A 22,017-nucleotide genomic window follows, 5' to 3' on the forward strand; every position below is an offset into this window, starting at 1 on the left:
GGAAATAGAAATATCTAACAACAGCTAATGATAGCAACTTAGATGCTGTAAGCAATGATACATTAGAAAATAAGGATGTTAAATACTGGAAGCGTAGAGCACAAGCTATCAGATGTAGTAACATTTTAATAGGACTGTGAGTGTGAGAGCTGAAAGACCATCTTGACTCTACTGAAGTGGCAACTCTAATGAGTTAATATGCAAATTTCCTCCACCAAATGACAGCAAAGTGGTTTTGCCATAAAACCAGAAGTCACCAACTATGAAGTTTTCACTGGTGGGAAGGTCCTCTGGTGGCAATTAGATCTGGAAATCACTAATGGAACTTTGGGTAAAAAATTGGTTTTTTATTGTTTGCAGCAATACAGGGCTGAAATGCAGCTTTGGTTCTTCAGTTGGATGTTCATAAAATCAGCTGTGGTTCAGGATAGGAAAATTTGCTTATGGATAATAAATATTCCTGATTCAATATAAAAGGTCTTCCCAGGGAAGAGGTATTTTTTCCAATCTAGTTTCTTAATATATCTCATCTAAATAAGAAAAATTAATCTTCTTTTAGCATCCCTTTAACTACAAGAATGAAATTAAAAGCTGCTATTCACCCAAAGGACACAGCTTAATTACCTTAAGATGAACTGTTTAAAATAACTTGAAGAATATTTAGGACATGTTATTTTAAACATCTCCTACAGTTCATTCCTTAGCATGATAACTTGGCTTAATTACTTATCTCAGTTTTAGTTTCAGATCTGTAAAAAAATAGTCTGTTAATTTTAAACATGTATCAGCTTTCACTGTGACAGAAATGGATAAAATCTGGGATAGTGTGGCTGTCAAAACCAGCATTCCCTCTCTCTTTCTGGAGTTCCTAAATCAGCTTGGCCCATGCACTCATCACTGCCTAATTCTATAGCCAAACTGGTCAAAGTTTATTTAATTTTTTTCAAAGTCTTCCGCTTCATTCAAGCCACTGGGTGTACCAAAGGCAGGGCAGCTTTCAAAAAGCTGGTATCTATTTAAATTATCATACTTCCTAAGTTAGAAAAGAACATGGTGTTGCACTGATACTATTCACCTCAGCAAAGAATTTCTACCCTCAAGGTTCCTCTGCATGCTTCTATCTACACAGATGGCAAGTTTCCATCCTTGGTCATTCTCTGGCAGACATTGGTATTTCTGATATACTTGTTGACATAAAGCATAAAATGGGAAGCTGAAAATATTTTGAAGCTTGGAAGTGTTTATGGTGCACATGCTTCTATATATGCACAAATTGCTCATCTATCGTTCCCATATAAAATGTGCATATATTTACAAACACTTTGTTTACACTTATTTCTAGATAAAATTCATTTACAGACCTGCTTTTTTCTTCAAAATCTCACAAAACAGTAACACATAAATAGTGTTGAGACAGTGTAAAACCTAGCAGAGATTAGAACATGTGTAAACTTTCTCTAGTTCAGCAGTTTTACAGGAAACACTTACAGGTTCTTGCTCACAGCCCAATTTTTCTGCAAAAGGGCTATCAAATATGGGAGAGACACAGAAAACCTTAATTTTAAGTGACAGCTTTCTCTCACTGCAGAGCTCTGGTTACTTGTTTTAGGCTTCAACTTACCTTTCACTGCTTTGAATCACCAAAAAATGAAAATGTAATAGTCATTATTTCCCATCCCACCTCTAATTTTCTCTCTATAGAAATGTTTAAATTATTATATAACCATATACATTCATGGAGCTAGATAATGATTTACCATACAGTAAAATAAAAGAGGACCCCTGAATCTCAAACAAAACCTCCGGTCTCAAGGTTCCCACAAACACCTGCCTTCGTTGCTTGTTTGATTGAAAAATGTCCTAAAACATTGAAGGTTTGCTCCAGATGCTACAGACTATCTGGGTTCCTCTTCACATGTCCACTTGGTCATGACCAAGAAGTCAGAAGTACTCTCAAGATCCCATGTACTAGTCAGATTAAAAACACATGGAAAATGTTCCTAAAAAACTGTGCTTATGGCTGCTGTATTTTTAAAACTACTGAGAGGCATCTGAAAATACTTTGGTGGCATTGGGCCAATTAATAGGAAATCTCAGCTCAATACTCTAGAAAACAAAGCAGGTTCGAATCCCCATCTCTGACCTGTGGGAAGAAAGGCCATGCTCACATACCAATGAGGCTACATTTGAGGGAAACCATTCCTGCCAAGTCTGTATCACTTTGCAGCCGAGGATGCAAGATCCAGGCATCAGATGGCTCGTAAATGGGATTCTGAGCCTGCAGCAGGGAGGTGAGAGCACGCGGGGGAGGTGGTGGCTAACAATCCCTATTCCTAGCATCACTTCAGGGAAGGAGGAGTGGGATTTTTAAAATTTTCTTTTTAAATGATTGTTTAATGCAAAAACTGCACGGATGGGTGCAAATATCGGCACCAGGAAAACGAAGGTGTCTACTCATCCTTTGTTCTGCCAAACCAGATGCATGTTCCTCCACTGAGGAGAAGATGCTCTGAGCTGGATTCTGGTTTGGGAGACATGTCTGGCAGAGGCTCCTGTTAGGACCTGGAAAGCAGGGTGAGGGTTCCTATGAAGCCTTTCATAATAGTTTGCTATCAGTGAGATTTGAGTAGACCATGGGAGCTGCTTAAAGGACTGCAGGAGCTACATTTCTCCAGGGAAGGGCCAAAAATTAAAGGAAGAATGAGTAAATGAAAGTCTTATGGAATCGGCATTCAGACACAAACAAATTAAAAGCCCAAACCAACACCTCAAGTTGGGCAGCTGTATGATAACAGAGAAACTTTATAAATAAACTATAACTGATATTTTCAGCAGCATTTTGGTAAAATCACAGCCTTTAGATAAAGTTCATTTCAATGTACAAGTTCTATAGCAAACCAAAACAAGAGAAAAAAATTATATAACAGTTCCATGGGGAATTTTTCTGTGACAGTTGACAGCCATTAGGCTTGTTTGATGCTTATGAGGGCAGATAGCTACTTCCCTCACCCACAACTGTTTAACTTCTAAATTTGTGCTCAGAATCAATTTCCAGCTTCAGCTACTTTTTCTGGGTTCTCTTTACTTCTCTGACTAATCTGAATGTCATTTTAATGTTTTTATAAGTACAGTAAATTCCCTAAAAGGACAAGTGGAACAATGAGGATATCAGAGAAGTCCACATTTCATGGATGCCACAGGATGCTGTCTTGTTCTGGCTGTTTAAGTAAGGACCAGGGTCTTCTTTTAATGTTTAGTATTTTTGTCTCACTACAGCCAGTCTTTCATTTTCTCCCCTTAAATGCACACAGACTTATTAATGTAACAAGGTTGACACTGCAGTTCTAAGTTTATGTAGAATCACTGTCAGTAAGGCAGACTGGACCAAATCCTGCCTCCAGTAAGAGAAACTTCTACTGCTAAGACCATGAGCTCTGTAAACTTTTTTCTGTCTAGACCACAGGATATGTTCTACAAACATATCAGCTTAGAACAGCTAAGCTCTCTAAGAGCAGCATTAATAACTGTTGACTGAAAGATTTTTGTAACCCAGTGATCTCCAAGAACTACACCATTATCTATAGTGAATTACATTCCACATAAACTGGAGATTTGGAAATCTGTGTCCAGAACTGAAGTTCTCTGCTAAATATCAGAATACTCAAGGTCACCTATGTACCTACATGTTCTCCCTCCTATAACTTAATCTAACTAATATCTCCCACCACCACCAGGCAATTTTTGCACAGTTATTGTCTAGGTAAACAATACATAATGTTTTAATGTTTGTTGAAAGTTCCTGAAACAGTAAATGGCAGCATATGCATCTATTTACATACTCTCTGTCCAACATTGTGTCATTATAGTCTTGATACCTTCTGAATTTAAATTTGAGTTAAGTCAGGTTCTGATTTGTTAGACTACTGACAGATTGCTAAAATGAATTTTAAACACAGACTGTGTGTTCATGAAAATATCACATATTTACTTTTGTTAATTATAATGAACTTTACATATCATTATTCCAACCAGGGAGTTTTTCAGAAAGGACAGCGTTGTATTTCCCTATTTCTTAGAAGTACCGTAGATGGGGGCCTCACTTCTTTCCTTAAAAACAGAAGCCAGGATCAGACTGTGAAAACAGGTACACCATGCACAGACTGAGAACATAAGGCATACAGAGCATCAAACAAGTACAACCTGGGTACTGTAGCAAATTACTGCAGATCATGTGAAAAAAAAGATGAAGGGAAAGACTTACAGCTAAGGAACTTAACCAATAAGAGATGAAATGAAGAATGTGGCTCTTATTTCTATTAACCAAAGTATGTTAAAAGCAGTATGGAATAACTGTTGGAGCATGAAAATTAATCTTCTTTGGGAATTTAGATTTTTATTTCTTGCTCATAAAGTGTCTAACAGTAGATTATAATTATCTATATATAATGCCTGCTTATTAATCATATTTAGTTATATTTCAGTGATTTTTTTCTTTTCTCTTTTGGTCTGCTATTGATGAAGAACAATATATTTATTAAGTACATGTATAAAATATGAGCTGTGATTCTAAAATTATAGCACTCTGTAAGACAAACGGTTCTGCTTCTCTCCCCTGAGTAGAGTTGTGATGCTGGCTAGAAGTGTCTGAGATTTAGGGTTTTGAATAGCAGTGACGAGGTGTAGGTAGGGATTTAAGAAAAATGTAAATCTTTTTATTTCCTTCTAGTCAATGTTGACCTTGTCTGACCTTGCCTCAAGGATTCACTCCTCTAGGAATTAGGCTACTTTTAGAATTAGGTAATTCTATTTTATGCTATTCTAGTTCTTACACTGCTCTCATCTGCATAGTATTTCAATGTCTTCCAAGTTCAGCATTATAACCAGCAGGATGAATGCTATTTTCTTTCTTTCTTCCTCCTTCTCTGGGGAAATAGCATGAATAAGTGCAATATTTTCTGTATATGCTGCTTCCTTTGTGCTGTAGTAAAGTAATTTAATGTTCATATACCATTTTGTCACTTCTATACCCATCATAAACATCTGCTTTCTTCAAAAAGAAAAGAGGTTATCCAAGGTGAACATTGCAATTTAAACTATCTTCAGAACTCTCAAGAAACAGAGTTAAAAAGTAGAAGAAAGCTCCATAAAAACAAAATCTTCTGTTGTACGAGTCCCATAACAGAAATGCAATTCTATCCAGATGCCCCACTTCCTTTATGCACAAAGGCACATATTTCCTGAGGAGCTAAATGTGCAGACCATAGGAGCACTTGTAAAGGCTATAGGAGCATCACAAAATACACACTTCCTCAACAACAAAGAAAGACTTGCAAGAATTTTAGTCCTCTCATCCTTAAAAACTGAATTGATCATAATCCTAAACCTGAACACATACTCTCTGGAGAAGCTAATGTAATAATTTTCTGGGATTTCCATCTTGAAATTCAGAAAGATGCTGAAGTACATAATTAAGGCGAATAATACCAATTGATGACTTTGCAATTAAGGATGCTTTAACCTGTCATGAGTCTGACCAGCACACAGAAAGAGTCACACTTGCTTTGAAAGCACATACCAATGTGAACTATGTAGGGTATCAAAAGAAATGAAACAGGCCATCTGTGCTCTCATACCATATGTGGTACCAAGTTCTGTGTGTTATTACAACCAGACACAGTCTGTAACTCAGCACATGCCAATAATTCAACTGTTGTCAACTGCTCAATGAATTCATTGTCTTCATTAAACACTTGAGTAGCCATGCTATTAACCTAAAACAGAATTAGACTTGTCAAGCCTGTCTTAAAGCAAAAGGTACAAGAAGCCAAATACAGCCACAACAATTAAGGTGCAGAGATATACACTAAAGGACTTACTGTGATTATCAGCCCTTTTTCCTGGAAATATTTAACCAGTGGGACTGCATTCTGCTTGAAATTCATTAATCTTCTTTGAGTGGCTTTCAGGTTATCATCAGGTCTTCCTTGCTGTTCCGCACGCTTCAGTAACCTTTCTTTCAGCCTTTGACTGGAACATGCCAGAAATACCACCAAATCTGGGGTACAGATCTGTGGAAAGAGCAATTCAATAAGTCTGATTAAGTTGATTATCCAGCACTACAGGACTCAGCAATTCCATTATTATGTGAGGCTCAGATATGTTACATTTGCATAAGTTTGAACTTGATGTAGGCATTAATTTTATGTTGTTTTTTTGACAGGAAGTTTGTAGGCTTAATGAGGGGCTTGTTGATCTTATGTGAGGCTAGTTAACTTGTTTCACCTGATATGTAAGGAGAAAATTTAATGAAAAAATTTTACTTCATAGCAAAAACCTTCTCTAGGCTATGTTCATCATTTGCATTACCAGAAAGCTCCCCTACCTAATTTTTTTTTTTTTTTTAAAGCGCAAAATATAGATGTCTCATACTCTGCAGGAAAATGGTTGCATGTTTCCATCTGGAAACTCTTTAAGTAAGGTGTTATTTAAAATCCAGCAGCCACTATGAAGGTAACTTATGGTTAGGATCAGGTGAAAACAGACATGTTCCAAGGGCCATGGTTTCTTATAACACTTTCTCTATTTCTCTAAATCTCTCTAAAGCTTCAGTACACTTTTCAAGAGGTTGGGTGGCGCAGCTAAAAGGGTTTTAATTTCCCCTATCCTTTCTGGTCTGTGTGGTGAGCACTGGTATGTGTCACACCCATCCCTGCACTATGGTTCAGGAATTAAAGGAATGAGATAAACAAAAATTTTTGCACTCTAGCTCTTTCTCAGTTAAATCTTCTTTATAAGATGCTATCGAGCATTTAAAGAAGAGATATCTCTAGTGCTTGATGTGGGGAAAGCAGTGATAGACCCAGTTTCTTATGAAGACAAATGTTCACAGGCAATCTTTGGAGGTCACTACTACTTAGCACCTATGGTGAAAACAACAGAAGCCAAAGAATCTCAACACATCTGTTAAATACTCCCAGGGATGGTCACTCAACCATTTCCCTGTTCCAATGCTTGACAATCCTTTTCATAAAGCAATTTTTCCTAGCATTCAATCTAAGCCTCCCCTGGTGCAACCTGCAACTTGCTTCCTCTCACCCTAAAGTCACTCAGACACCTGAATTTGCAGGATTTTTAAAATACAGCTACAAATGTATATTAACTTTGTTCATAACTTTCCTCCATCTGGTTGATGCAAAGAAATCTACCTCTCCTGAAGTTCTCACTAGCTTAGTGCTGTCTTTTAAAACACATTAGAATTATCTGTAAGAAGCATTTAAGATGAAAACAAACAGTTCAAGCTTTTATCTGATTACAAATTAGAAAGGATTTATTTGTTCTTGCATACAAGCACAAACTCATTTCTGCTGTCTTTACTTACCTGAACCAAAAAGTTCATACTTTAATTTTAACTAATATTAGTAAAAACTGTGGCTTCCTATTTTAGAAATGACATAATCTAGTTACAATGCAAATGATGGTAGATGCTCAAGAATGTTAAACAGACATTTTTCTCATGATGTTTTCTATCTACAGAATAATTTTGTCTTTGCTCAGCTTGATGCAATGTAAATTTGAAAGTCAAATTAGAGCTATACACCAGTATCACGTGGATTCTACCTACTATGGTGTAAATAATAACTGATTTCTATCTTTATGTTAATTATAAAGTTGCTATAATATATTGTTATTGAGGCCCAGAACAAAGCAAGTAAGCTTCTGAATACTCTCTTTGTCTAGGTCTCTCTACCCAAGGGTGTTATACTGCATAAAGAAAACCATATTTCTAGACTGAATAGTCAAAACTTCCCATGTGGAGAATCTGGAAAATTAATAACTAAGTTTAAAAAAACCCCAAATCCTATCTAAGCTGGGTTTCAGTCATTTGAGTGAATACAACATGAAGTATAGTCTGGCCTTTTTCACTGTCAGTCTGAGTAAAAAAGGTTCTTAGGAAGTCAAAAGAAACCAATACAACTTCTCCAGCCTGAGGTGCTGGTCATTAGCCTTTACAAATGAGGTCACTGACAGAGTAGTATATGAATATGAGGAAGCAGAAAGTGGTGAAAAAGTAGAGCCATTTTCAAACAATAAAGGACAGTCTGAAAAGCAGCATTAGCAAGAAAGATGGTGGCCTCTTTATCATTACAGAAAATTAAATAGGATTTAAAAGAAAATCAAATTATTTTTTACACACATTGTAGATGATTGGAGACATGAGCACACAAACTACAAAGACAATAGTTCTGGTAATTATTTATGAGTATCTATTAGATTTTGAAACAATTAGCCTTATAACCTGTTTTTTTAAAATAACTTCCAGTGGGAGAGAAGCTCTCTCCTACCTCTATCACATGTCCCTCAGCATCAAGAAAACCAGAGTAACTTTCCCTTCCCTTTTCAGACTATTGTAAACAGTTACTCTGTCTGTTCATGGGATGAATTAATTATGAAAGTTAATTTTACTACCACATAATAGCTTTAAGGCACATAATTATTCACATGAAAGACTATGAAAGTAAGTTTCTGTGTTAGACTTTCATGCCATATGGACATTATTAAAAGTAGCTTGGTTAAATAAGGTTGCTTCACTAGTAATAGAAGAATAATGAGGAATTTGGGAATTCAGAAAGCATACAGTACTAAAAAACCCAAATTATGACACAAATAGATTCTGAAAGAAAGTGCTACAGATTTCAAAGCCTGTTAGTCCTGGAACACAGTCTGATGAAAGGGAATGGCTGATATACCTTGCAGCAGACTGAGCACAGAGACATCTCAAGTCCCTGTGTAGATATCCAGCTGATTGAAGCTTCCTAACATACATTACACAGGGACTCAGGATCTAGTAAAGTGGAGGACAAAAGGAATTTATACAAGTGAGTAGTTTTATTTAATATTACATTTCTGTTTATCCTAGTAATAGTGGCAGAAAGATGATAAGAATTCTTCAGATGTTCCAAGCCATAGCTGGCCTTGCTTTCAGTGCTCGGCACTTCAGGATGGCACCTGCTCTGGCTGAGAAGTCATACCAGAGCTTCTCAAGTGCAGGGCTGGAGCTTTTGTGCACCACAGGACCTCACATACAGCATCAAATCTTACAGAGAGTACTTAGGATAAACAGACTGCTCATGAAATTATCAGGAAGAGGGCCTCCTTCAGTCTCACACAAACATGACAGTGCAGCTTGACCACAGCCAATCTCAGTTCTCTAAAGGAACTGTGGCTGGGGAGGTGCAGCCCCACAGGAAGGGAAGGATCCAAATGCCACCATGGTTCCATCAGGTGTGCAAGTTCTCTTCTGCTTTTAGTTCCCCACAAACTGCACTGATTGTAGAAGTCAGTTACTGTTTAAGAAAATGGGAAAACAAACCCTGGGCATCCTGGGCTTAATTTCTTTCTTTTTTTTCTAATTGTAAAATGAGGATAATAACAAGGTATGCCTTGGACAATTCATTAATTAGGTTTAATTGTCTCCTTTTGCTTTTGAAAACTGAAAGTTCTCTACAGAATCTGAGTACTGTTCTCAATTTTTTTACAACAGTAATAATACAAAAGACATTATTAGAATCACAGGTATTACGACTACCTTTTTTCTGACACTTTGGGTTTTTTAATCTGACATATATTTCACTCACAGAAATAAAATGTCAGTGAAAACAATGCTTTAAAATTCTCGTTTCAAGAAACCTAGTTTCAAATGAAGCATTTTGTGAGAGATTTTTTGAAGTGTAAAAAAAAAGTAATTCAAGCATATCTGAGGTAGGAATTCAAAACAGAATCTGATTACGTGATGTCTCTATGAATTCAACTTTTACTTGTAGAATACTCATCTTTACCATCAGAAAGTAGCTGAAAACCATTTATAAAATAAACACAAGGTGCACAAAAGGGTAACATCTCTCCTGTATGCATAGGCATACAGACCTAATAGCACTTAATGTCATTATTTCTCCTACATGCATTTACAGCCTTCAGGATACACCTTGAAATGCTATTGATATTTCATTCCTATTTACACAAATCACTTTGCTTCCACTTTATTCAACTGTACCTGCCTGCAAAACATGCTCATAAATACTTTTAGCTACAATGTAACAGGGTAGTGTGAATATATGGGCATCTGGGGTTACTTCTCTAGAAACATATCTATTCTGCTATGTAATTGTGAGTATAAATTGCTTTTTTTCTATCAAAGGAGAATGGTTTTTATGACTCATTTGAAAAGAAAGCCTTTTTTCAAACTCACAACTAAGTATTGTTGAGTTTTATGGCTAGGGAATAAGTTTTGTTCTGAGACTCGACTTGTAGAAAAGTTGTACAGAACCAACACAGACAGAAGAGCTGGATTCCTTCATGCTGATTTCCCCCAGTACACACATCCTGTGCTCAAGGCAGAGGGTTTTATTCATGTCCAGCAGTGCATGTGAGGTAGGACTGTGGGGCTCAGAAAAGGGAAATTGACTACTTACTGACTGGAAGAAGGAAGAAGGGAGAATCTTTGCCTATGGGAACCAACAGGTTTCTAGTTATTCATTTTAAATGAGATGAAGAGCATATGGCATCAACTCAGAATAAAACTGGTGGGTACATCTTCTTATTTTTTAGAGTAATATTTACTAGTAAGTAAATCCTACTCTCTTTGAGTCTGAATCTCCTTCCTAAACTGGAATGAGGAGTAAATTGAGAGTAATTCAATGCAAGTTGATGGTGTTATTGACATTAAGCAGTATGGTGGAGAGATGCTCTCTTTTCTCTGGGGATATTTTCTACATCTCCTCTTGTTAGTGAGAATAGTGTGGTTGTTTGCTAGAAATTAGATGATTACACTCTCTCTCGTTATTCCTCATTAAGCAAAAGATGAAAATGCTCTGTTTCTTAATTTCTGGTATGTTCTACTCCTGAGAAAGCTGACAGCTCATGAACAATTGCCATTAATTTAACAGTGCATTTTATTCTTGTTGGTAAAGGTTACTAGCAAGCTGGTTTATGTCCTTTGTATGTGTGCTCTCCCTTGTAATTACTTATTTGCTTTTTATAGTTCCATCTTTGCTGGGTTATTAGTTTTTTCTTGGTTTAGAAATGCAAAATCATGAATCATGTTGTCAAAGAATGAATCCTGCTGATAGAATCTTTTTCTGGTAGCTTCTTTTGAACCATATTTACACAGCCCAGAAAATAAGTTTCCAGCAAATTGCCTAGAGTATGTCATTAGGCAGACTGGTGAACTTCAGGAACAAGTGATTCAGCTTTTCACCTGTGTCAGGCAGCCAACTAATAAAAATCCCTGTTAACACTAATGCTAACAATACAGAGAAAGGGCTGAGCAGACCTCTGCTTCAGAACTGCTCAGCAGGCACCTCCATCCACTCTGAATTCAGAACATCAGGTCCTGTCCTGAGGACCAGCAATAGATGAGCTCTCCTTTGCCTACTCTGACTAGCAGAGAGGAACCTTTGCCCAGAAAATCTGGAAACCTGAGGCCTAGGGTGCTTACCCAGCAGAAAATGGAACCACTGCTTGTCTTTCTCTGGAGAGTGCTCCAGCTTCCAGGGGAGAAGAGGATAGTGCTAAGACCATTCCACAGGCCTCCCAGTCAGGCTTGGCTTAAAGAGAGCAATGCAAAATTCACAGGGAAAAGACAGTGAACAAAAGGAACCACAGCAAAGCAGACTGCTCATGTGGTAGTCCTCCCACTCTCATACAGATCTCTGGCTACATATTCAGTAGGGGACTGTACCTGGATCAGTGAAGTAGAGATCAGGGAGAAGGAAGATAGAAGTATAGGGGAAGAGGAAATAAAGAAGACACATTTGCCATGATACAGAAAAAAAAATATCTTTACCAGAACAAAAACCTTTTGCAAAAAACAGGTTCTTTCCCCATAAGAAGCTTCACAACAAGGTTGCATTCACCTCCCAGGTTGCTCTGGGGGCCACACTCTTGGCCAGGGACAGCAGGATTTCTGTGAGAAGCTCTTTGCAGAGCTTTGGCTGTCAGACCCTCAGACAGCTGTGTCAAACCTGCAGGGCACTGCAGGCATCGCTCCTGCTTGGAGATCTGAGTATCAGCCTTGGAGGAACAGTGCTGCTGTCCTCAGCCGCTGAAATACCCAGGCATTTCTCACCATCCTATATTGTGCCACCTACACAGTTAGTTCTACTTTATCACAATTATTCTCGTAATAAATTTCCTAAGGAATATACCTGAGAGTTAAAAATTAACTCAAATTACAGTCAAGATGAATAGTTATTCTTTGCAGGTGTAGTGCATTTATGAATATTCCTAAGAGCATTTTAAACAAATAATCAGCTAAAATTTATTGCATCTGTTTGTTATTTAAATTAAGGTTTTACTCAAATATAATTTTGTCACTCAGGCTATAGAAGACAAAAATTATATATTTTTTTATAATTTCTACAAAAACAGTTATCCTCTTTTATCAAGCAATTTAATTACATTCATTAATGAATAGCCATTGATTCTAATACCTGTTATACATTTATTTCACTAGTAAAAAAAGTTACAGTTAATATATTTTAAGCAAACTACATCTGTACTTACTCTATTGATATTAGCAAAGAAGGAAAGTTACACATGAATGACTGAAAGTGGTGGAAAAAACCAAACCAAAGCAGTAACGGAAATTAACTGTAAAATACAGTTAATTGTTTCTCCTGGGAAAGATAAAAATCATGTGAAAGATTACACAGAAAGTCAAACTGCAATTTCTTCACAAGCCATTGGAGTTCAATACATCAGTCAGAGGCATTTTATTATAGCATTGCAGGAGAGGAAGATATTTAACATGTTTCAGCATGCTGGGACTGCAGGTGACTGGCTGAATTTCAGGATGACAGGTTAATGGCAAATAAACCATTTTCTCCTTGGCATTTTCAAATATGTCCTTGAAACCTAAACACCTTTCTGCTATTTGCACTCAGCAGAGATCATGGATACCTAAGAAATTTGTGGTTTAGGATTGCTTTATGCCTAGGCTCAAACTGAAAGTCTAAATACATCAGTATTAAATCTGCAGTGCTATGCAGAAGGAGTTCAAACTGAGCAAAATATAGGAATTATCATATATTTAAAAGGAATATATAAACTGGAAGTCCTGCTTGATTTTAAGACATTAAAATTCATTATTTCATTTTTTTCCCTACAACTATGACTGCTTGAAACTTCATAGCTTTATTAAAAGTACCCCTATCAAAAGTATTGGCAGTATCGACTCTGTTCTCGGGAAATAAGAAATGAGAGGGTCAGGACTTGGCAACAATCCCAGAGTTCCAATAAGAGGAGTTTACTTATTAAACTCAGTTTTCAAAGAGAAAAATACAGGACTTATTTCAACTTGGTTAAAAAGTTCAAAGAAAACTGAGATAAAGAATACTGCAGCGCTCATGGCTGAGTTCTTCCAGGCTGCAAGAAGGCTGCGATGAGAAGCTGAGCATTAAGAAATGAAGCTGGTGTAAGTGACCAGAATGGCCAATGTGGTGCTGGCTGGTAGGCACTGCTGAAACTCTGAAAACATCACTGATGCTGGCTTAAAAAACTTCTTTGCTGCTCAGAAGATATGGATGACAGGAGCAGTGTTATTAACGAAACTCAATAGAAAAGAAGGGGAGGAAAGCTTAAGTTCAAATACAAAATTCCTCTGATGTGTAAAGTGCTTTCTAATGCACTGGTTCCAGATTGACATTACTGCATGGAAGCACTGTTTGTTACTTCTGATTTCTAGATCTGAGCAGAAAGAGAAATACTGTGTGTGCTGCAAATGATACATTGCTTTATTTTAGGCATTTTAGTCACTGAGATGCAACATGTTTTAATACAATTCTGCCTAGCAACATGTTGAGAACTTACTGTCCACACGAGAGTCTGGCAACATAATAAGGAAGAAATCATCATCTTTTAGCTATACCTATGTATGGGAATGTTAGCATAAGTTGGTTTGCTTTGACTAGTTTACTAAAAATAACATTTTTTTTCCCAGAGAAAAGTTCAGCTTCTGGATTAGTCAAAGAGATAAAAATGTGCTGGTAGTACCAAGAGCAATTACAAGCAAAGTTTAACAAGCAGTTGTTATCATGATGTATTTCTATAATAGAATGTCCAGCTCAGACATACATGTATTCATTTGATTTTTCCACAAGATGAAGAGATTATGAAAGCCCAGTGTCAAGTTTTAGTAAAAGCTTGGTAAGCCATAAGACTGAAGAATTAATTTAGCATAAATAATTTGTTACATTAAAGTACACGTTGCACATGACTGCAAACACAGCAGAGTTAGATTTTATATGAGCTTTCAAGAGAAACCAGGCACCTCTGTTGTCCTTCTCCTTTTCCACTCCTCCCCACAATTCATTTTTGGTATTACCACCTAAATTCTTGAAATTTGTGTTTGTGTAAACAATGATAAAGAATTTGTATGTATCACCTAAAATTTTCTGCTGTTTTCAGGTACATAATCGTGCAATGGTCTCAAAAGGACCATCTGCGGGAATAAGTATTTGCTCATGACAAAGTTAGTGATAGCAATAAGAATTAATTCTTGTTCAGAACTTCTCATCCACAGATCTCAGTGTTCTACAGGGAATGTCTTGTAAGAATATGGCATGTGTACAACTTTCATTTTGTGGGATTTCACCATTTTCTTCAAAGCATGTTCCATTGCTAGCTGATCCAGTAGATATAATTAAAATTGCCTTACTGTTTAATCAAAACTTTCTTTGCTGAAATTTCAACTAGTTATTTCTCACTTTGTCACTTTTGGCTTATGAGAAGAATTCTATTCTTCTACACAGTGCTAGAAAGAAATCTTTGGAAATCTCCCTACTATCTCTAATTGCAGACCTAGACATATTATCGCAACAGTTAATTACTCCACAACTCAATTGCACTTGCTATTGAGGAATCTCTGAGTGCCTGGATGATGTTCACATGCTTAATGTAAATAACCTGACATGCCATGGGTGCCTGTGAGCCTCATCCTGTGAAGGATGATCAGTACCGTGACTGCTGATACTCCCTTTTCCTTAACACAAAACCTTCCTACCAAGGTGTGTAGCATCAAGGCTTACTAAACAGAGAATTTTAAAGAAACAGCAAATGTATTTATTTAAAATCTATGTCCAAAATAAAACACTGAATATATCTCACTGGAGATGTTGATACAGGGTTGAATGTTGAAATATGTATAGCTTTTGTACATTCATTTCCACGGCTTCAGATGTGTTCATATTACAGGTCAGCTGCAAAGAAAGATGAAAATGGGGGAGTCTGAACAGACAGCCTATAAAAAGGGCTGGGATTCCTTCTCTCCTGTATTTTTTTAGAACTGGTAAGATTGAATGGTGTCCCTATATGAAGTGCTCCTGGACTTCTTCAGAGACTTAGAGATCTATTTCTCAGGCAAAATCAGGCCTTGAGGAGTATGATTTACAAATCCCAATTGACTGAGAAAAAGGAAACTCTCTGTCACTATAATCAAGTGCTATTTAACAGGTTTTTACTTAGTAGAATGAGAATCTGAGCGTAGGATAACTTCATTCCTATCACTTCCTCCAGTTTCATATCCCCCATTCTTCCATCAAAAACAACATCAGCATAAAATTATGTTACCAAGAAATGTACTTAAGTCACACTATCACACTGGACAAAAAGATGACACAAGGAAATGATTGTTAAGTCTACATTTCTGCTGTTTGACTTCTAAAACAGTCAGTCTTCCCTTTTGTTAATTATAAGGAGATAGAGCTGGCAGTCACTGCTATTTCCTGTAATAACTATTTTTTCTGTTTCCTTTAATTTCCTCAATTCAGTTTTCTAAATTTTGTCCAGAATAATACCTTATAAAGCACATTGATGAAATGCCTCATTAGCTGCCTTGTTTTGTTACTTCTGCCTTGGTAATGTCACTTATAATTCGGAGTACAGAAACAGCAGTAGACCAGCAATTGTGAAAGACTTTGAAACATTCTGTGTGAAGGCACTCTAAGAATTCAGCTCTGAAACAGCTCTTCTTGTGTCCATAACTGTTATGTTAGCAGCACTTGATCAGAAAATTACGTCAGTTGTTTGTTTTTCCACTGAATTAAAGTATTTTTAGATTAGTTTAAAATACACATGTGAAAACAACATGTCAATAGAACTCAGGAATACAGTTTTAGCTGACTAAACCTTAGAATTATAGTTTAGAATAACCAAAATGACCTTATTTTCTTAAAAAAGCATGCTTTCTGGTTTACAAAAACTTGAAAAGCATGCATAGTTTTAACCTTTTTTTATTCATCTTTTCAATGCACTGTAATAAACTTGACACTAAAAGCACTTTGAAGACATGCAGTGCTTTAAATATGTTTCTCTGAATGGAGATTATGTTAAACAAATAGATACGAAAATATAATATTTTTCCACTTTTTGAATCATTAAGATACAGAAAATATTCACAGTTAGATTTCATGTTTTTCTTCTTCATTTTGAGTGAACTTTCATTATGAGATAAGAGGCTTGGATTCTTGGTTTTATTATCCCACTGTCTTTTTAAAAATAGTCTGTGTTCAGACAACAGGACATAATATAAATCTTTTGTCAACCTGTAATTATGTACTTGCAAAGATTTAAAGAGAAATGCTCTTTCTTGGAATCTGACTGATTATTTCAACAAGCTTAACTGTTGTAGAGATGTGTCAGTTATTTGAAGAGTAAAAACAATATCTTACTTGGTCCTCAAAGGAGATTGCCTGGGCAACATCTCTGGGAAATCCGTCAATCACTATCCCCTCTTCATCAGGGATCTGCATTAATCTCTGCTTTATCTCAGTTATGGTTGTTTCCTTTCACAGAGAAAATAACTTAGTTATTTAACATCGTAAAGGAAGTTTTCTTGATGGTGCACATTACTACAAGATGTATAAATCCTTGAAAGCAAACATGAACATAGGAAACACTGTACCTGAGGGGCCAGTTCTCCAGTAGTAATTATTTTGGCAATTAGGCTCCATTTTCTATTGCTGCTTGTGCTGTGGATTTTCTTCCTTAACAATTCACCAACTGATATATAATTAAATCCATAACGTTCTGCTATTTTCAAACTCTGTGTTCCTTTACCACTTCCTGGGCCACCTAGTGTGAATCATAAGCAAAACATTAAATTAACCTTTCATCAGAAGTACCCAATCACAGGTGAAATCTTTGCTATTGGCACCAATTTTCCAAGCATTATTAGAGTAAATCTCACAGTTGCATGACCTGTTCCCAACCATGTGTTTCATCTAGTGGATCATAAACATAACAGTTTGTAAAATTAAATTAAAAAAAAAAAAATACAAATCCACTTGCAAAATAAAAATAAGTACTCTTTGAGGTTGACCTCATTCTAAAGCCATTCCTGGAATGGAGTTTTTCTTGATGAACAGGAGAGGAGCAGACAGATGAACTATTCCCTTCTTAAACTTTATGAATCTAGAGATAGAGCTAGATAGTCTGAAGTGTATTCATGTCAGAAAGAATCATACTTAGTTAAATAAGCCAGTTAAATCAATGAACTAGTCATGAAATGGAACTAATAAAATCTGCTCCTAAATATGCTTGCATGAGCGTCTGATGTTTCCTGATTTTAAAATAAAAATTAAAAAAAAAAAAAAAAGAAAAAAAAAATAGAAAAAAAAAATCATTTGAGATGTTTCCATAGTGATTTGGTATAAGGACTTTTATTGAACCGTGTAATACCAGCTTTTGGTATTGATGCTTGAAGCATCTGACAGAGAAGAAATTAGGTTCAGCTTGCTAGACAACTTGAAGAATAAAGAGATTCTTCAGTACATATAGCACAGGCTGAATGGGTATCAAAATACAGAGAACAGCTGCGTTACATAGCAGGGAAAGCTACAGGGAAGGTGAGCTGGACAGCAGCAGCAGCAAGAAAGCTGTAAAACAATCAGACCATGAACTAAAAGGCCATGTTATGATGTGATGAGCAGCGAATCTGGAATCCAATATGTAAAACCAAGGAATTGCTTTCATAAAAATAAATGTTTATGTATAGAAAAATGTATGATGCTAAAGAATATAACAAAGCAAACCCAAACCAAATGTTTTGATAATAAGTCACAATTAGTAGCTATAGTTTGTGGAATTCTTTGTGAGAACACTGAATTTTATTTCAACAGAAAAAGAATTCAGATTTATTAAAAACATACATTTTATATTAATTTTAAAAATACAGAAATGCAATGAAAGTAAATCAGAATGCACTGAGCTTTTTGTTAGTAATCATGTAACTCTTTTTATATTCTCTGTATTATTCCCATAAATAGCTGCTAAGCATTTTTATAATCAGGACAGTTCTGGCTGCAGGATAAGCTTTACAGTATTTGTACACTTAGGGCACTCTGTGTAACCAGGCTCCCACCTGCACCTCAGTATCACCGGCACAGAGCTTTCAGTGTCACCCGCAGTCACTTGGAGCTCTCTGTGCCCCGATGCTGCGATGCTGATGCTGCACCTGCCCTTTGGAACTCAGACCAGGAGCCATTTCAAGAGAATGCACAGAGAAATGTGCCTATTGTCATCATGTTCCCATACCCTGCCCACGGTTTAATTATGCCCCTGGGGAAAAAAAAAAAATAAAATTTATCGTTATCCGATTAGTTTAAATAATGTTTCTACAAGCATTTGTCTATAATGTCCAACTAGACAACACAGCTACAGATGTTCATAAAACACACATGTGAAAAAATGAAAGAAAAACTGTGTCTTACACAGTAAGATCACAACTGGAAAATCTTTTTCTCTCATTCAGTTCCCTTGGTGTTTCTGTCATAAAAAGACATAAGTTTCTCTCTTCTTTCAGCAGACTGCGTTAGGTTCTACATCTCTTCCATTTCAGTAATTCCAGGTGATCTAGATGGGCTTAGTTTTTTCAGCTTGGACTCTTATAGACAGCTTAGCTACTTATCCTCTTTGTTAGAATAAAGAATGTTCCCCTTCTGTAGGTACACTAGCATCTGACACCGTAGGAATCATATTCTTCACTGAAGTGGCTATAAAGCACTTCTGCTCCAGTTCCCCCTGCTCGCTTTCATGCTCAGCCTTCCCATGACAAATGCATTTCACCAAACCTTACAAGTTTGAAACATTATATTGCACCCAGCAACAATAAAAATGCAAAACATAGGTAATGTGCAGAAAATTGGAGACATTGGAAACAAGGAAAATAGTGCTTGTGTTCCAACAGAGATACAAAAGGTGCCAGAAAACCAGAACTGATACTTGATAGAACATCAGTCTGTAAAAGCATAAAATAGCTGGAAAAAACCTGTTTGAAACTAGTAGATAGACTTCACACTCCTGTTAGGAAGAGCTTTGCTTTGTCAGAAAAGAGAAAACAAAGAACAAAACAAACCAAAAAAGTGTATTTCAGCACTTCTTTCAATCTGAATTGCAATCAGAAAATAGCTAATAAATATTTGATTTAATATTCATAAACTTCCCACACATTTTGTTTTTATCAACCCAAACACATCCCAAACACATAATCCAAATCAATCCAAACATATAATATCAAGATGGTGTTATCTGTTTACAATCTGAGGGGAAACATTCAGGTAACAAAATAAGGGAAAAGTGATAGGACAAAATTACTTTCTACAGCAGATCATAACTATGTATCCATTCCTGACTCTGATAAATCACACTGACAAGCTGTTCACAAGAAAGGAAAATCAAATCACTTTTGATTTTTGTTCTTTTTACTTATTCTGAGATAGATTACTCAGGGAAAGAGTGATTATTTTACATATTTCTTGAAGATGTCTAGACTCAGGAACACTTGTTGCGTCTAAAATTATGTTTGCTAACAGGTTTCAAGTAAAGATTTGTGTGCCCAAAAAGTGTTACTAAAGCAGTCGTTTTAATCTAATTTTGTTTGTTATTTCAATTTTGCATATATTGTTGTAAATTCAGAATAAATTAATCTAATAATAAAATTTCTGAAAACACTTTTGACTTTAAAATCTAACTGTGGACTAGATTTAACAAATCAGTAGGCAGCTGTCTGCTGACAGCACTGTATTTCATCTAGCCCTTACACTTTGATCTCAAAAGGAAAGTGTATTCTTTTTAATATTAAGTAATAAATATTAAGAAAGTGCAGCTTAAAAACATACTCAACTAACATGCTAATGACAGCAGATAATTAATATTTTAAGATCTCTAAATGCAAGCTATATTAACAGTACAAATTTTTTTCTTAAACGTGTATTAGGAAGCACATATTTAAACACAATCTCATTTACTGTAGTGTTATAATGCCTTAGAAACTTAATTTTTCCAGTGATTCTGATGTGTGCCCTCCTGGCTGGTTCCATCTGATTTTTCTAAAATCCAGTCATAAACTCACTATGTAGCTTTATAGCTTTATCTTTCACCAGAGGTTTTTTCTGCAAACCCAGAAAAAGAACAAAGCCCCCACCTTTATAAGTGAGTTCTCTTTAGCCCTGGAGCTACCTGGTTCATTATAAGGATGATAGATTTCATAAAGCAAAGAAGTTGTAAAAACCTTTATGGAAGCATTAAAAAGCTCTTGGGCTAATGCATTAATAAAGAAAAGTTCACCAAATATGTGAAGCAGAAGACAGGTCTTTAACTTCATTTCAGTCCCTAGCAGTGACTGGGACCAGCACCATCTGAGCAAGGCAGGATGATTGGTTATCACTAATTAGACAGAAATATATTACTTAACTGAGTTTTTTTTTGTTGGCATTTTATGCAAACTGAAAATATGCAACACATTTTTTGTATGTAATATCTCTTGAAATGAACAGTGTACTTTTATTTTTTTTTTCTCTTTTATTCAGTTACTCTTTCCAACATGTTTTTTTTGTGTGCTTTCTCAATAGAAAGTTGAATTTGGGAGAAATTGTCTTGATACTGTACAAAAATGGACAATAGCTGCTAAGCTACATATAGTATTGTGTTTCTATCAGATCACACTGTAATAGATTCAGAGAAACTCAGTGGGAATATAAACCTGAAATAGCCTTTGTGGAATGTTTACAACATTCCCTATATAAATGAGAGAAAAGAAAAGCTCTGTAAAATCCATGCTCTGTTCACTGCCTGCTGGTGGTTAAGGATTTCACTTCAAATACACCCGCACTCCAGTTCCAGAGGTGAAAGCCAAGCTCTCTTTATCTCACTTAAATCAAACCTTCATTCATCACTCTGCTGCAATTGAGCTACATAGATTTCGATGCATTAAGAGCCTTCTGTGGTCACTGAAAAGGAGCCAGTTATTCTCCTTTATGAAAAGGAAGGGTAGATAATTAATTAAGATGAAGTAAAGGTATGTGTTATTTCTCCATCTAATGGCAATCTTCACATTTCAGCAATACAGAGAGAGATTTGCATGTTGAAGTCTGTAATCCTGAAACAAAATATTAGGAGAATTCAAATGCTTTGAGCAATTGCTTTGGCATACCACAGACACTTAAAATATGCCTGGTCTTCTGTTTTCAATCTATTCCAATATCTCGTTTCTGAGAACTGCTGGATGCAGAGCCTAGAGGACATGCTGTTCCTAGAGATTCCACTCTGTAGTGCAGAGAAGACATTTCTGTTCCCTTTTACTATACTACATATATTCTCTGTTATGGAAGAAATATCTCTCTTTAATATGAATAAAGCTTTATAGACTAAAAATGTAATTCTCCGTCACCTGGCACCTGTGCTGTAACTCTTTAAGCCATTCAGAGAATCAGATAATTTAGCCTGGTGGTAAAATTTCTAAAGACGACTATGAGGAAACTGATGCAAAGAAATTCAATAACAGAAAAAAATATTGATTTACACTTAACCTGCAGCTATTTTTAATAACCTATACTTGTCCAAGGCTGGAAAGTATGAGCTGCTTAGAAAGAACACTAAACAGCTCACAAAAGAGAACTCTGGGAGAGAACACAATTAACTAATGTGAACTGAGTGCTTACTCTCTGTGAAGTTGGAACAGGATTC

At 36.1% G+C, this 22,017-nt stretch overlaps 1 protein-coding gene and 1 long non-coding RNA gene across 2 annotated transcripts in view; one reads left to right on the forward strand and one right to left on the reverse strand.

Moving 5' to 3' along the window:
* AK5 (adenylate kinase 5) overlaps nt 1–22,017 on the reverse strand; it is an 83,149-nt gene that overhangs the window by 57,125 nt on the left and 4,007 nt on the right. Inside the window, exons 4-6 of the mRNA XM_058842571.1 lie at nt 16,958–17,127; nt 16,725–16,838; nt 5,877–6,068 (exon numbers count right to left, since the gene is read on the reverse strand). Coding sequence (XP_058698554.1) covers nt 5,877–6,068; nt 16,725–16,838; nt 16,958–17,127 — 476 coding nt within the window. The remainder of the gene's footprint in view (nt 1–5,876; nt 6,069–16,724; nt 16,839–16,957; nt 17,128–22,017) is intronic.
* The window catches only part of LOC131580871 (uncharacterized), a 71,543-nt gene that overhangs the window by 42,092 nt on the left and 7,434 nt on the right, over nt 1–22,017 (forward strand). The gene's annotated exons all lie outside the window — the stretch shown is intronic.

This window comes from Poecile atricapillus, chromosome 7 (genome assembly GCF_030490865.1).
Source record: "Poecile atricapillus isolate bPoeAtr1 chromosome 7, bPoeAtr1.hap1, whole genome shotgun sequence".
NCBI lineage: Eukaryota > Metazoa > Chordata > Aves > Passeriformes > Paridae > Poecile > Poecile atricapillus.